Source organism: Acartia tonsa, chromosome 3 (genome assembly GCF_053477335.1).
Source record: "Acartia tonsa isolate MP-2025a chromosome 3, ASM5347733v1, whole genome shotgun sequence".
NCBI lineage: Eukaryota > Metazoa > Arthropoda > Copepoda > Calanoida > Acartiidae > Acartia > Acartia tonsa.
Window position 1 is genome coordinate 37218523 of NC_137262.1, and position 17811 is coordinate 37236333.

The 17811-nt window shown below is 30.3% G+C and overlaps 1 protein-coding gene across 1 annotated transcript; it reads right to left on the reverse strand.

The window, feature by feature from the left end:
• Positions 1–6665: 6665 nt before the first annotated feature.
• LOC145314864 (uncharacterized) lies at positions 6666–17585 on the reverse strand. Its single transcript, XM_080154944.1, has 5 exons — positions 17509–17585; positions 14671–14745; positions 7659–7715; positions 7156–7366; positions 6666–6739 (listed from the first exon to the last, which is right to left on the reverse strand). The coding sequence occupies exons 1-5, from the start codon at positions 17569–17571 to the stop codon at positions 6666–6668; spliced, it is 480 nt and encodes a 159-aa protein (XP_080011070.1). The 5' UTR covers positions 17572–17585.
• Positions 17586–17811: the final 226 nt, after the last annotated feature.

The window sequence follows — 17811 nt, forward strand, 5'->3', positions numbered from 1 at the left end:
AAAGTTAGACACTATTACTGGGTTCAGTATAACTTCGAAACCGTTTAAAATCTGCTGGATTAGAACGCGTTCTCAGCCATACTATATAACATGGTGTTACAGACAATTATCCATAAATGTTAAAGTAAATCATAAATTAATGCTTGTTTTGTTAGCCTGGGCCTTCGAACTCTCGGAGCTAACAAAAGTGGTTTTTAATCCTAATTTTTTTTATCTTATTATCTGCAGAAAGTTGTCTAAAATATGATGCGATAAATAACTATTCCATCGTCCTTTCTCCCTGGGTTTATTCTGATATATAATGGAATGTTTCTGTAAAATTTAGTAAAAAAAATTTAATTGTCAAAAAAAAGGATTCTAGTATAAACCCAATAAATTATATCAATATTAAAGTAATTGTTTATAAAACTAGCAATAAAATAACACGGATTAAGAAATAAAAAGAATAGTAAAATGAAATACAGTAATAAGAATGTGAACATTCTTATGAAATATTCAGTAAATTATACGTTTAACAAGTTAAGCAGAGTTTCGAAAACAAAAATTCTTCAACTAATTCATCTTACATCATAATTCAAAAACAGTTAATGGTGTTTAAATAGTTATTTATTGCATCGTATTGTAGAAAGCTTTCTGCTAAAATGAAAATGAGTAATCTTAAGAATAAAGCAAGTTTTGTTAGGCTTGAAGGGCCGAAGGTCCAGTCAATAAAATTTTATGATTTTTCTAATATTCGTGGAAAATATGATGCTATACTTAATTTTCAGAATGACTGAGAACCGGTTCTAATCTGGAAGATATTTCTTCTGCTGTATTGGATAGACACATATCGATAATGCAGAGTTATTATTAAAGGATTGAAATTGGATTGGGGGGTCCTAACACCCCCCCCCCCCCTCCACCCTACTTTCAGAGCAGGAGATAAATACTATGAATATTAGAGTAAAACACTAGAGAGGGAAGAGGTTAAAAAACTGTATGTTACCATCCCTATTGGGTCTTTGAAAATCAACCGATAGTATCGGGAATATTAACACAGCCAAGTAGCAGAAAACAATGTGCTAGCAGACGAAAAAGGTCATTGGAAAATGGGGGGGGGGGGTTAGTTATATGTATATATTTTTTTTAGTGGATCCGAGAATGTCATTCGGATTGAAGGACAGACGGACATTTATCGATTTGTTTTGTGTCATTTACACCAATATCCCCCCCCCCCAAAAAAAAATAGACTCTAAAGTACACTAGTCCAAATGTTTGTTAGCTTTATTTGGGAGGGGGGGGGGGGGGTGGCTATGGTTTAACCTGGATTTGTTTGTACTAAAGAATTTATCTCCAATGTCTCATGTACTCTAATAAAGTGAACTTGTAGCTAGCTAAAATAACTCCATCCACCCCTTCATCCCATACCCTCCCCTTTTACTGGATGAAATAACTGACTATTAAGTGATCCCCATGGTAGCAACCTAAATTTTTGCCCTCCACAATATCAACGTATATTCTACATCCATTTTTATATGAATCCTATATACATATTCCTGTCCTTTATATTGATGTACGTGTGAAAGGATTAAATTCTTTTCTATATATGAAATGTTATTTGTGTGTAGCAATTCAATTATATTCGACTAGTGGCTTCCAGGGAGGGAGGGGTCATTGGGCTATATATTGAACTAGTCCCTAAAGTTTTATAATGTTTTTTTCTTATTCATTAAGTTAAACTCTGGGGACTTTTATTGGATTTTGGTTGATTAAGTAAAAAAGTTTTTACCACCAGTTGCAATCTACAGAAGGGATAATTTTGTGTATTTATTATTGGAGATGTATATTAATTCATCGGCCATAATATTATCCCTTCATATCTCTAAGTGGCCTCGCCTCCCCTGTCAATCTTGTGTGCTGGTATAATTATATTGCCTTTCGAACGATGAAAAAATCACTGAACCTTTCAGGAACAAATTTATGATTAATCAAAAAATATTTTTAACACTATTTATAATTTACTGAATTAAAATATTAAGAATTATAGAAGTAAACCTTTTGATTTTAAATAGGCAAAAATATTCCTACCTATATTAGTTAGATATTGTTTCATTTTGAATTTTGGAAATCAAAACATGATATAAAATGATAAGTAAGGTTTAGTGAATTTTTTATTAATCGAGAGGTTTTGTTATGATGGTTTAATAATGGATATAGGATATATGTGGATGTTATGACAAGCGAAAATTTGTCGTCAATTTAGCTTGCTAACATGGAACTTGTCTATTGGTCAGCTACTTCATCAGTAGGAGGAGAGTAAATGCGGTTAATCATTTGTTAGGACGCTGCAATTGTCACTTTATTAGAGAGAACATCAAAATTTGAAAGATCCAAGTAATAATATGTTTAGTGAAACGATATGTTTCTATTATTTGTGAGATTTTTAAATGTTTTGTGATTTTTTTATGTAAATATATTCTTGAATTACGACTATTGCACATATCAACTTATCTTTGTTTGTCCATTCTTGATTTTTCATTACTTATGGATGTTGTCATCCTTGTTTTTATATAATTCCAAAAAAGCAACTTTTTATATAAAAGGAATTCATATATTATTTAGAACTAAATGTTATAAGTGTAATTTTAATAGATATATATATAATATTACTTTAAGCTTACTCTAGATGTTCATATTCTCTTTTATAGTGAAACACGCAGCGGGCTTCCCCCTTCTAACCCCTTTACCTCATCAACTACCATCCTACTGGATGAACGAACTGACCAATAAATGGAGACAGCGTAAAGCGGCACCAAAAAATAAAGTTACCAATGAGAGGCCAGTATACACTGTAATTGACTAATGGTAAAATTTATACTGGCTTTTCATTGGTTATTTTATTGTATGACGTCATTTTTGTGCCACTTTACGCTGTCTCCAATAAATGAGTTCCATGTTAGCAGATTGAAGTCTGAAGACAATGTTTCTCCTGTCATAATATCCCGTAAGTTTTACATCCATTGCAATTTTATTATACAGAGTACAGACAGACCTATTTAACTATAGAAAAGCTATGCATGCTTACAAAAGGTAAAGTGCAGACCGAAATTATCTATAGAAAATAATTTGAAGATTATCTTATCATGCACTTTCATTGTAATAAAAACTTTTCAATTAATTTAATGCATTTTATTAGGGAGTACTGCTATTTTTTTTATCATGCAACGAATGGTCCTTAAAGTTTAGCTTATGAAACTCTATATATGCCAAACTAAATATTCCGCTGTCTTTATATGGAGAAACATCTTTTGACCCTTGACTTTAAAGGTTCCAAGCTTGACGAGTTCTTGGATTTTTTTTTGTTTCATTGACACTTTTATTTAACAATTTTTTCTATAGGTTCTTTTCTTATATTTATAGAGAGTCATAGATAACTTTGATCGGTCACCATGACCGCTGTAGTGGGAATTTTTTTTATGTGGTCTTTTCTCACTGGTCTCAAATTGTCCAACTTAAGAACTTGGTTTTATTTCTAAAATATTGAGATATTTCATTCCTAATATACAAATGAACTTAATTGTTCTTGTGAAATGATAATGAACTAGATACTGGTTGTATTTTGGAAATGCATTAATATTATAAAAAAAATATAAATACATTTCTTTCGATTATTCAACTAAGACTTTACTTTTAAGGAACACTAATCAAGGATACATCATAAAGTACCACAAAAAATGACGCCATGCAATGAAAATTGACCAATGAGAGACCAGTATACATTGTAATTAACCAATGGTAAAATTCTTACTTACCTCTCATTGGTAAATTTTATCGTATCTTTTTGGAGGCACCTTACGCTGGCTCCTAATCAATCTTTAAAATTTTAGCCTTAAGGGATAATTTCCTCTTTTAGGGTTGACCATAATTTCTGCAGAATAGATAAAGTCAGGTATCTAAAGAGATAATTTACAATTTATGGTTGAAACGTTAGAACACTCAACTTAATAAACCAACCAACATACATTCTATAAAAGTACTCAAAATCGTATTTCAACCAATAAGAAAACGTTATTATAAAATCTTAGGGAATATTGTAAGAAACAGCCCATTGCCCACTTCATCCCTGGATAAAATAAACTGTCCAGGACTGGAATAATAATGTACCTAAAAAAGATAATACAATATTCCAGACTAATTTCTCCAACATTACCAACAATAATTTTGATAAAAATTGATGTGATGATTTTTGGGTAAATTTTCCGTGTTAAAATACTTTTTGCGTTCTGATTGTTTATCATTATATGAAACGCTCTTTTTGCGTATTTTGTTTGATTTTTGTAAAGCATTTATGTAAGCATTTTAATTAATATCAGTGGATTCGCTTCAAGGAGGACAATTTATCTTGGGAAGGGGTGAAGGTATTTTTGCCTCTCCCTTTTCACTGATTTTATATTACCTTAAATCAAAGAACAATTTCTTTTCATTGAAAGTTGGTATTGTCAATAAACCACTCTCTATGATAGTATTTTAATTTAGATTATTCTTTTAGATTACAATAAAAATAAAATAATTTTTGGACGGTAAGATTTAAATTAAAGCTGAAAAACAAAAAAATATTTGTAAATTATGTTTAACTTATATACTAGAATAAACAGACAAATTCTTAGTTCAAGTTATAGAGTGGCTATAATGTACTAAAAGTAGCCTGTAAAATTAGGAATTCCGGTGATAGATAACCAATTGTATGAATATGTAAAATTTAAATATCTATTTTTTTCTACATTTTACTAAATAAATCTTTCTAAAATAGTTGTAAAATATAAGAAAAGTCCACATGTACATAATAAGAATTGTACAAAATTGAACCCTTAATTTACCTGTCATCGGAATTCCCTGTAAAATAATGTTTATCAATGCAATGCTTATCATTATAAACAAGTACGTAGTCAGGAGGGAGTCAAAAATGTGCTCTGTATTTTTCTTGGGGGAAGATATTTGTGCTGCTATCATATCAATATAGGACTATAAAATGTTGTTATGTCATCTTTGTCCCTTCAACTTAATTCTCTTTGGTTGAAAAAATTGGATGTTGAATAGGGTGGGTCGATTTTGGAATTTCACATTAGTAGATATTGGCAAGGGTTACTGGGCCAGTATAAAAACCTGTGAAACTTGAAAGAGGTTTTTTAATCCAAAAACAACGAGCGTGCGGGGGGGTATAAAATGTGCCCGCCCCCCTATAAAACCAAAAATTGAAATTCCTTCAAACACAGGCATGTTGCATATCAAAATGACCGCATTGAAATGCTGATTACAGATCCGAAAACCGTTTTGAAAAATATTGATTCAGTCAGAAATGATTTTCAAATAACCTACCAAAAAGAACAATTTTGACCAAATCAGCTGTTTTTAGGTACTTAATGAGATCTTATTCGAACTAGGAGCAATATTTTTCAAAACAATTTTCAGATTCGTAATCAGCATTTTAATGCGGTCATTTTGATATGCAACATGCCTGTATTTGAAGGAATTAAAATTTTTGGTTTTATTAGGGGATGAGCACTTTTTATACCCAACGTGCGCCGGCAGCCATTAGAGCAAAGTAACTTTTGAAACTTGAATAGGGCTTATCATACATATATATGACTTCCACAACTTATGATAACAGTTAAATCTAAAAAAAGGGTGAAATGGGCCCACCCTAATGTTGAAGGTGGATGTGGATGTGTTAATGGAGTTTTTTTACTCCCCTAAAATAATTTTCCCTCTCAATTTTAAGGGGGAAGCGCAGCCTGTGGTTAAGAATAGACACAGATAGTTTGTACTTACTAATCAAAATTTTAGAGCAACGAATGAGAAAACATCTTTATAAATTATGGGGTAAAAATATAATTTGAGGGCTAATGTCACATCTTTTACTGGTGTAACCTAATCTAATGACATTATAACAGCCTTACCATATTACAAAGATGTGAACTTACCCCCCCCCCCCCCTCCCTTCCCCTCTGTACACGCTCTTAATAGCAACAAACAAACTTTGTAAAGATAAATAATTTAAGCCTTTGAAAGTGCACAAAAATTGCTTTGCATTTTAATTCGAATACTTTCCAACTCTGTGTATCTTCAATTATTTTTTTTGTATTTTCATAATTTATTTTCTTTTTCTACATGACACGAGATACTGAATTGGAGGTATATTGACGTAAGACATACAAACCCTAATTTTAGAAGACAAGTTTTAGAAAAATATTATAATATGAAAATTTATTTCAATTATATCATATTTAGTTAGATATACAATCTCTTTTTTTAATCGTTTTCAAATATTTAATTTTTTTATGATAAAACTTTGAAAGCCCTAATGTAATTTAGAGAGATTTTTAAATTGATTTTAATTTTAATAACGGTTAGGTTAAACGGGATAAATAACCTTCCCTAATACCATTAAATTGGAATATCATTAAAAAATCACTTTTTATTTGTATAATATATAGTTAAAGCTCCTCTATAAGTTATATAATGAATATCAAACGGTTTTTGCTAATTTAGTCAGGTCCAAATTTTATTTTATTTTTAGATAATAATTATTGGGACTGCTTAATTTATTCCGTATTTGAATTATCAAGGGACATTAATAAAGATATTTTCTTCGCATCTTATAAATGTTATCACTCTTGTTTTGTTATTCAATTATCATCAGGATTATTTTCTTCATTCTTGATGTTGTTGTCAGGTTCTACGTTCAAGTTAGCATTGGCATCTGAAGGGATAAAACTTTATTTTTACAAAATTAATCAGGGCTCGTCAGGCGCGCGCTAACCGCCTGTAAGCCTTAGGGAAATCAACCTTTTACAATCAACTGGAAGTCTAAACTAGACCCAAATATGGTAATCCTTCTCTTTTCAAAAAATTGTCAAATCATACAAACGGGTTTAAGTTTGAGGCTTAGTCGCGGCAGACGCGCGGCTGCAGAGCCTCGAATTTAATCACCAAGTTTACTTTTCTGTTGAAGATTGCTTTTTATTTTGACCCACAAGCGTACAGAAAGGGGGTGTCAACACCTCCCTTGATATTAAAATTTGGTAAACCTGAATTCCCCTTTTCCTTTGCATCTGAAGAAAACCCTTTTGACCTTATTCCCAACAAAGTAGTTTTATTCAAGATTATTGGACAAACGGTTACACAGACAAACAGACATAAAAACAGCAGTTTCAGTAAAAATTAAGGTAAAAATAAACTTTCCTTCTTTGTCATTTGTATTTTTGGCTGTATCTATCTCTGTAGATGTCTCTATCATAGTGTCTATCTGGTTGGCTGTATCATTATCCTCATGGTATATTTTCTCCACAGTCTTGAACTTGATGATTCCTGGTCGCCAGGATTTGTCCTGCAGCAGAGATAGATCAATTATTAAAGCTATGAAAAAATTAAAAAGTGGTTTTATCTTCCTTTTTTTCTAGGCAATGTCAAACACTGCCCCATTCCACAAATTCCGTATTTTTGAAATAAATTATAATGGGAGGGGTGTGCAATAATTATTCGTTTGTATTCTTATTACTTTTGATCTATTTAGCATTTAGTGCTGATTATACTCACAGGGTTTCATTGCTCAATGGATAATTAGGGAAAAAGCAACCTTTCTTGTTTATTGGCCGATTAAAAAAAAGTAATTAGCCTACCTCAACTAAAAGATTTATTCTGCAGCTTGTCAACATAAACCTCTCCGCTTCTTCAATCTTAAACAAGAACGATAGCGTCAGTATAATTATCAACAAATTTAATATAAAACAAGGCACATCTTTCTTCAAGTGTAAAAGAAAACAAAAAATGTGTGCCCTATAAAAAGAAAACAAAAGTTATCTTAAGGTTTTATGGAAGACTTTATTAAAGCAAAGTTGTTTAAAATTTTAAATAAATAATCTTTGCTTTTCTTGTCATGATTATGCTTTAACTCCTAGGGGATGAAAATTGAACTTGAAATTTTCAAATCTAATTTCCTCAGAAAAACCTCGTTAGAATATTTTGAAAATTTCAGGATTTAATCTTTATATAAATGTCTAAAACTTTTGTTTTCTTCTTATAGGGCACACATTTTTTTGTTTTCCATCTACACTCCAAGAAAGATGTGAAGGATGACAACATACATTAGCGAAGAACAAAATATCATGGAATAAATATACAATGAAAGTTATAGAGAAAGAAAAAATAATGAATATTCATATCCAAGATAATCACAAAATTCTTTATGAAAAAAACGTTTATTTCTTTGGCATAGGCATCTTCAACAAAAATTTAAACTGACTATCTTTGATAGCAGCGAGGAAAAGTTTTACTGACTGACGGACGGACTAAATTATAAATTAGTTTCGCCACTTAAAACAAGACCCAATAAATAAAGAAAGTCTAAATTCCTAATCACTTATATAAACCATTAGTAACAAATTGTATGAATAATTCGAACACATTTTAGTTTGAAAAATTAAAGTGAAAAAATAGAACTGGCATGCGCTTTATGGAACCCGGTATTAGTGTCTTAGAAATTATCTTAGTGACGTAAAAAAAATAGGATGTGTCGATACTACTAGGATTTTTAAGAATTGTTAACCCATTAGTGCCGAACCGGGCATCAAAACCCGGTTCCGAAAAATGGAAAAAAAACCGGTTTCCGGCTTCATAATTGCATCATTCTCAGAATGAATCCCCCCTCTACTACCCTGACTTTCATTTCCCCCTGGAGCAGGCAGTTTAGCTTACTTCAGTTTGCTGGTATAGCTCAACAAAATTTGAAAATCATGAAAATTCAAAACACCCTTCTAACTTTTTTGTTTTTATAGTAAAGTCGCTGATTTTTTTTGTGAAATCTATTGTTTATTGACAAGTACATCTACTTGTGAATTCGTTTTATTCAAATTATAATTTTTTATATGATTTTTTTATCGTTTTTTTACGCCCTATTATGACCCGGTTCGGCTTGGCCATAAATACCCGAAAATTTTAAAACCCGGCTCGGTTTCGGTTTTTATTACCCGGTTTTAACTTTTCAACCAATAAAAATAACAGTTTACGTCATTAGTAAGGGTTTGAGCCACCCTAATAACCCTAGTAATCTCTATAGGTGTCACCCAATAGTTTTATGCTCGTTTTCTGATATGTAACACCCAAATTTTATATGTTCTTTTTTTGTAGTGTGTGTCTTTTAAAACTTCGAGCAACGGGTTTTTTTACCCGAAAACGGCGGCACCTATAGCCGAAACACTAAATTTGAAATAAATCGCTTCGTATTATACTTGTAGCTCTTTAGATTACATGAGGTTGTGTAGTTTTCAATTACGGATCGTATCAAAGTTCTAAAAAGTGTTCATCTCACTTTTGGCGTTCAAAAATTACATTTTTCGATTTTTGGTCAAAATAACCGGGTTTATACAGGTCAACCGGGTTTTAAAACTGGGGGAAAGCACCAAAAACGGGTGTTAATGCCTGGTTGGTATTTATGGCCAAGCCGAACCGGGTTTTTTTGCAACTTTCCTGTGCACGCCACTAGAGCAAAACAAAAAAATACGAATTCCGTTTTGACCATTATAAAGCTTCCCTGAAACTTACAGCTCGATCGGCCCATAAAAGTGGCGCTCGGCACTAATGGGTTAATATAGGCCTGAAATCAAGATTTTTTGTGCTTTTAAAGAATATTAAAAATATTTCTAAAAATTCTACATTATTTTTGCTCACTTTTAAAAAACAAAATCAACTTTTTTTTATTTTTTTTTATAGAATTATCTTTCAAAATTGAAATAAGATCTATCAGCTGATATTGTACTTCTTACATAACTCAAGAGTTGACTTACAATGTGTAAATATTTTATAGATTATTTAGCAAAATAATAAAAAACCTACAGCATGACCCTCAAAAAAGTATTTTTAAGCATCTGCAGCCCTTATTTCTCAATGAACTATGAAAAAAGGCATAAGTCCTTGTTCTCTATAGTATTCCACGTAAGTAGATATAAAAATATTTTTTTTACCTCCATTAATACCGGAGATTTTTAGTGCTACAGTTTTGAAAAAGTGACTGAGGAAAAAGTAACTTTTAACATGAAACGACTTTTTTGGCAAAATTAAGCTAGAAATCCTTTTATTTTTGTTACTAGCAGAAACTTTATACAAAAATGAAATAAAAAATTTAGTTTTTGATTAAAAAGCATTTTTTTACACATATTTTATGAGTCTTTTTAGTTTAATGATATTTTGAAAAACTTACTTATTAGGCAAAATTGTTTAAGATTAAAAAACCAAATAAATCTCTATGAATATAGCAGGAAAATTGTTTTTGTTTCACAATCCTAACTTTAATAACAAAAAAGTTATAAAGAAAATAAAAATAAACATAATGATTTTTTAGTCTAAAAAGCTTAATTTACCCCCTATTAAATAATTGAGATGTCAGAAAAGTAGGCGGAGCAACTGTCATAATTAATCCTTTTCTTTAAATAAGGGTTAATAAATAACCTAAAATTTGCAAACAATCAATTCATTCAGTAGTATTTTTTGCCATTAAAAATTTATATTTTTTGGTGGAATAAAAAAGAAATATTTGATAATTTAGTTAACTTGTTTTTCTTTGTGTCTCATTATTCAGTTGCCAGAAAAACATAATATAACCATCCAAAAAATAAGAGAAACAAAAAAAATTATTTTTCTCAGTCACTTTTTCAAAACTTTAGCTCTAAAAATCTCCGGTGTTAATGGAGGTAAAAAAAATATTTTTATATCTACTTACGTGGAATACTATGGAGAACAAGGACATATGCATTTTTTAATAATTCATTGAGAAATAAGGGCTGCAGATGCTTAAAAATACTTTTTTGAGGGTCATGCTGTATATGTAATTTCGTGATTAATAATTGGCTTAATCTTACATTAAACATTGAATGATTTTAAATAATTTTCAAATATTTGCTTTTATAATTATACTTATTGTATAAACTCCTCATAAGTTAGCGCAAAATGCTATATATTTTATCACATATGAGCTATTTTTTAAGCCAGCTTTTTAGTCAAAATTTCAAACCAATAACAATTAAATCAAAAGATATTAGGTTAAAACTATATATAAACGAGAGTAAAGAAATAAGATATTGCTATCAACAACAACAAAAAAGGGTTTTGTCTAGTTTTTGGTAAAAATAACGCATATTTATCATTTTAAATTAAAGCTATCTTTTCAAGATTACATCTATAAATTCGTCTGTATTTTATAACTTATACCTGTTACCATGAAAAATCAATTGATTTTCCATAATAATTTTATTTCTATATTAAATTTAGAGACAGCTAATTTTTCTTTAAATATAATGAGATGTTTATCAGAAATTTTTAATTAAGCATAATAATGTATATATAAAAAAGACAATTACGAATAAAAACAAAACAATCAATTATTAGATTATTTATATCAATAAATTTAACGGAATTTGAACGTAATTGTTAAAAAAGCTAGCTTAAACAGTTTTGCCATTAAAAAATAACCTTCTTTATTAATGGTACATTCTAACAAGGGTAATGATATCCAGTAGAGCAACATATTTAACAAATATGTCTTTAAATAATCAGTCTATTTAACAAATATCTTTTTAAAATGCATAAGTTATATTACCTCTCACAAGATTGTTTAGTCCTTTGACACTGTACATAATTATTATTTGATTGATCTATCCTTAATTTTTATTCATATTCAATTTTATTGTTTGTATATAAATATTTAATACCTGTATTATAATACGGTTATTATTTTTTTTGCTATGTTTTTATAAAATAAATATCTAAGCAAATGTTACCAATTCTTATAATTATCTGGAATTGAAAAGAATTACTTTCATTCGGTTGCTAAAAAGAGGAGAAAAAGAAATGTATTGAGTCAGATAGTAGCCTTAACCTGTACAGCTTTACATTTATTTCATAGATAAATTGAAATTGAAATTAGATAAAATTATTAATTGATTTTAGATTATTAAACAAGACATGTTAGAATTATCCTATCAATTTCAAACTCTTCATGATGATTCCTATGACAGTTAGGTATAATTTAGAAAGCAACTCTATCATTGTTAACAGAAAGTCAGTACGTCCATTTAAAACATGCTTTGTGTGTTTTTTGGCTGCTATTTAAGAAAGACAACTGAAATTTTAAGTGAAAAGGTCTTTTAAGAGGTGTTTTAATGTATTTTTTTTACAGTAGCTTTTGATGGATTATTTTAGGTTAGGTTAGGTGATTGCCCTGCAGGGTTAGGAAAATGGCCCCGCATGGATAGAGCCCCCCCCCCCCCGCAGTGGCTAGAAATAGGATAAAATCTACTGTGAAAATACCAAGAGCGTCCCTTAAGAGGCATTGTCATGAAAGGGACTATACCCAAGATATATGTGCATCTACTTAACGACTTCCAAAATTTGAGGGTGCCCTCAAGTAATCACCCCTTCCCCCCCCCCCTGCATCTACTCTATACATTATTTTGTCTGTCTGACTGTCTGTCATGCTTAAAAAACCTTATTGTTGGAGAAATGTTATTTTCACGACTGCTTTTTTAGATAGCCAGCTGTAAGTTTTAGTCAAGATACCTTATATTTATACATATCTGCTCCATATATTTATTGTCTGTCTGTCTGACAGATATACTTAAAAGGACAATTTAGTTTTAAAAGAAAAAAATTTAAAAAATGTTGGTGGTTTTTTTTCTAAGCGCGTGAGGGTGCAGGTACCCTATCCTAAAATAGTTATAAACCTTCCCATGACCTATGACCTATGTCCCTGCAAAGGAGAAGCATATTAGTTAGGAAGATCCTTCCATATAAATAGACACACACACACAAACATTCTTTTACTTTGATATAAGGATTAGCATTTTGTTACTGTATCCTATTACTAGCGGCTACGCCTTAGAGGCCTCTTGGGGCACTTGAGGAGGAGAGAGTCCAATTTAATAAACCAATTTATTTTTCTAGATTTTAAAAGAAAAAGACAGACAAACAAACAAAGAGACAGACAAACAGACATCCTGTTGCTTTATTATATCCTATTATATAAATTAGTAAGCTAAGCTTTTTTTGACTGTAGCAACGGATCTTGTTAACCGCTGAACCTAAAGGGTTCTTCTTTACAGTGAAGCTTATTATAGGTATAGAGAAGTTTATAACTATTTAGGAAGAGGGCTCTCCACTCTCCAAAAAAATAACACCTAGAAAAAAAGTACCATCTCCGCAATTTTACTTCTTTGTTTTAAAACTTAAATTGAAAATTGGAAGAATGAACTTTCCCCCTTACCACCCTAAAAGCTTCTAGTGATGTTACTGCTAGTGATAATATATTATAGTTTATATCAACATAATATGCGGATTTTAAGAAAAATTTAATCAAATATGCGGACTTTTTTCAACCTTTTTTTGACAACATTTATTAGACATATTAGAATTATACTATTGATTTCAAATTTTGCACGGAAGTATGTCCTTTTACTGTATGCTATATTTACGCAATTTTGCAACAAATTTATGTGCAATTTTATTTAGACTTCAAAATTAATATTCTGCTTATTAAGTTCTGACACTCTAGCTATTGTGCGTTTGTTCTACCTTCTGATTTTTGTGCTTCGTTTTTATGGATGTTGTCATCCTTGTCTAGAAAATACAAATTAATTAATCTATGGTAGAAAGTACAGAGAGTATAAATTATTTCCTACATTTTCTTTATCAATTATCAATTATCAATCACCTCTATTATCCATCTCTTTTTTAGGGGTTACCTTTCCCACCTCCCCTCTAATCCCTCGTTTTTAGTTACGTCACTAAGATAATTTCTAAGACACTAATACCGGGTTCTCGGAAATACAAACGCAACCGAGTCCCTACAAAAGAATAGAAAGCAATTTGCTGGTAGACAAAAAAGGTATTCATCACTTGGGGCAGGTAGTTGTCTAGATTATACATTTGTTTTTAAAAATGTTCACATTTTGGTAATTAAGTAGTTATCTTTTCATGTTATAAGTCACTTTTGGATAGTGAGAACTTCATAGAATAAGCTCTGCTTCCTTCATTGATTAATGTTAAAATTTAGGCGATTTTATTATACTTGTTATTTTGGGGAACTGATAGCCCACCAAACTCATGCAATATACTTATAAAATAAATAAATAATCATCATACTTAAATTGATTATTGTAATTTGTAACCCAAAGTAATGTTGTTTCATTACCCTTTTAACATTATTGGGGGAATATTTTTAGCTGGGATTTTAAAATATAAGAATGTTTATTTCGTGTATGGTTACATATATGTATTATTGTAGCGGTTACGACACTAGAGGCCTCTAGGGGAAGGATTGAAGGGGGCTTGAATTTTGTTTTAAAATGTTTTTTTTTCTGCGAAAGAGGGCATTTTTCCAGGTGTGATCTATTTTGGATGGGTGGATGTACCCTCCCTCACAAAACCGCCCAGGATAGACAAATACACAAACACACTGATAGACAGACTGCCTGTTACTTTTATATAAGGTTATATAGTTGTTTAAAGGTTACATATATGGAAAATGTTTCAGCCTTAATGAGATGGTAATGATAACAATATAGTATTTCTTCTGAATCCATTTATCTGGGATATAAAAATAGGACAATGAATGATAAATTAATCTTCACCCCATTGGCTTACCTCATCTCTTAATTCTGGCGACTGCCTCAGTTTCCTTCCCGTCAGTTTTCTTATCTCCTCCCCATCAATATCATCCTTAATAGATAGTTAGATAGATAGATAGATAGAATGATAGATATATAGATAAATATATATATAGATAGATAGATAGATAGATAGATAGATGGATAGATAGATAGATAGATAGATAGATAGATAGATAGATAGATAGATAGATAGATAGATAGATAGATAGATAGATAGATAGATAGATAGATAGATAGATAGATAGATAGATAGATAGATAGATAGATAGATAGATAGATAGATAGATAGATAGATAGATAGATAGATAGATAGATAGATAGATAGATAGATAGATAGATAGATAGATAGATAGATAGATATATAGATAAATAAATAGATAGATAGATAGATAGATAAATAGATAGATAGATAGATAGATAAATAGATAGATAGATAGATAGATAGATAGATAGATAGATAGATAGATAGATAGATAGATAGATAGATAGATAGATAGATAGATATATAGATAGATAGATAGATAGATAGATAGATAGATAGATAGATAGATAGATAGATAGATATAAAAGTTAGTTATAAAACTAGATACAAACTAAATACAAAAGAGGTGAATTTGAAAATAAAATGGCCTAATACCAATCATAAATGTTTAAACAAAAACAATCGTAAAGCTTAGAGAAATCAACTGTTTTAGTCCTTATGTAATTGAACAAACTAAAAAGCCTTATAACAAACTTTTAATGTTTGTTTCCCAATGAACACAGTTATACAACAGAACGCTGAATAATAAAACGAGACTGGACATAGTTGAAAACAAAATTATAAAACTACATAACGAGATTTTGTATCCAAGACAAGAATAATAAAAAAAAAGGATTGAAATGTTAGTAATTACCATTTTAACAAGCGAAGATTTTCTAAGCATCAAATTAAATCCAATGTAAAGGTTCCTCCAAAAGTATCAAAACAAGGATGACAACATCCATAAAAGCGAAGTTTTGAAACGGTAGGACAAACGAACATTAACACTTGTAGATTGTCAGAACTCAATAATCAGAAAATTAATGTATATAATTCCAGACATAATTTTAAGTAAAATTGTTGAAAAACGGCTTAAATACAGTATAATGTTTAAGGACATACTTACATTTTTAGGACTTGATTATAGAAATGCTTCTCTTATAACATTGTACTTTGTCGTCCTAGGAATCAATATTTCAAAAATCAGATCAATGGGATGTTAAAACACATAAAAATTTTATTTTTAAAAAGTTAATGTTAAAAAAACAACATGTTTAAAATGGACGTACGGACATTCTGGTAACGATTATAGAATTTCTATGCTTTCTTTTCTTACCTAACTACTACAGGAATCACTAAGCAAAGTTTGAAAAGGCTAGGACAATTCTAACTTGACTGAATTAACAATAAAAGCTATCCGTTTCTGACGAACGTTCGGACGTCGGACCTACCTTAAATATAAAAAAGCTTCGCTTTAAATAAGTTATAGAAAGAAAATATCTCTTGAATAATTTTCTAAAATTTTTGTGGATTTCGTAAATCTAGTTTTCATTTTAAAATATGTATTTCATAATGAAAAAAAAGCATATACAAACAAAGAATTTATTTTCCCTTTATTGATTTTCAAAACATTACTCATAATATTTTGTGAATATAAGAAGTCTGAAAAAAATAATATCGTAGACTAGACAAACCTTTTAGAAATGCAATTATACTTTCAAAATTTGAAATGTTATTTTGACAAAGTAATTTTGAACAAAGACGATTTTACCCATTTGTCAAAAAGTAGCCTACAAAATAGATTCTAATACAGTTTTTTAAAGCATTTATTAGTTATTTTTGGGTGGGGGGGGGGGGGGGGCGCAAATAAAATTATTTCAGCAGAGATGTGTGTCAAACATGATTACTGTAGCTAACTATGGTACTGTCTGAAAGAATACTCCCTGAAAAGTAGAGCCTATCCAGCATTTCAGTTATTTCTTTTACAATGACTTATATAGACCTGTCTTTATTTATATCCGGCCGATCTTCTATAAAAATCTAATATTTTTAAATAATAATAATTCAGTAGTGATTTTAAGGGATAAGAACAAAATTACTCATTTCGAAGATTACAATTTTGGTTGAAAAAATCATCTGATAAATCTAATTTCAGTAAAAGTATCCAAAGTTTTTGGGCCAACAAATGAGTTAAAGAGGTCATAAAACTTTGGGTACCAGTGGAATTTACAGTCTAATATCCCCTCCACTCCTGCTATATAGTCGATATAAAGATTAATCATAGTTATTTCTCGCATCGTATCATAAACAGCTTTACGCGGATATAGAAGGTAAAATTATAAGATTAAAACCAGTTTTTTTAGCCCCGGGGTGCCGAAGGAACGGGCTAACAAACTGATTTTAATCTTATGATTGTACATTTTTATATGCGTAGAAAGCTGGATATAATACGATGCTAGACATAGTTTTTTCGTATGGATGAGAACCGGTTACTATCCACCGGATTCGAATCAATACGAGAAAAGTTATTTATCGCATCGTATTATCATAGACAGCTTTTCTTAGATATTAAAATGAAAAATCATTAAATCAAATCTAAAGTTTTGTTAGCCTCGATGGGACGATGGCCCGGGTTAACAAAACTGTTAATAATATCATGATTAATATTTTAATATTCGTAGAAAACTGGCATTAATACGATATGATACATAATTTTTCAGTATGTCTTAAACCCGGTTCTAATCTAGTGGATATTAATCGGTTTGGAAGCCATATTGGAAATGTATATACCTGACGGTTCTTAGGTATTCCAAGTATTCTACAAGCCTTCCCCTTATTCAGTACGCCAGGCATTTAGACTACAATCTGAAAATTAAATCAAAAATTGGTCATTGGAATTTAATCTTTTCCAAAAAAAATCTCCATAAGAAAAAATCACAGTTTGGACTAGCCATGTATTTTATTCAAGAATGTCAAATGATATCGACTGATTTTTCCATTAGTTTATCGCTTTCTTGAAATATAATCATAAAGAGAGGTTAGGAGAGGTATTGGCCCTGCAGGGGTTAGGCATTGGAAAAATTAAAAATAGGG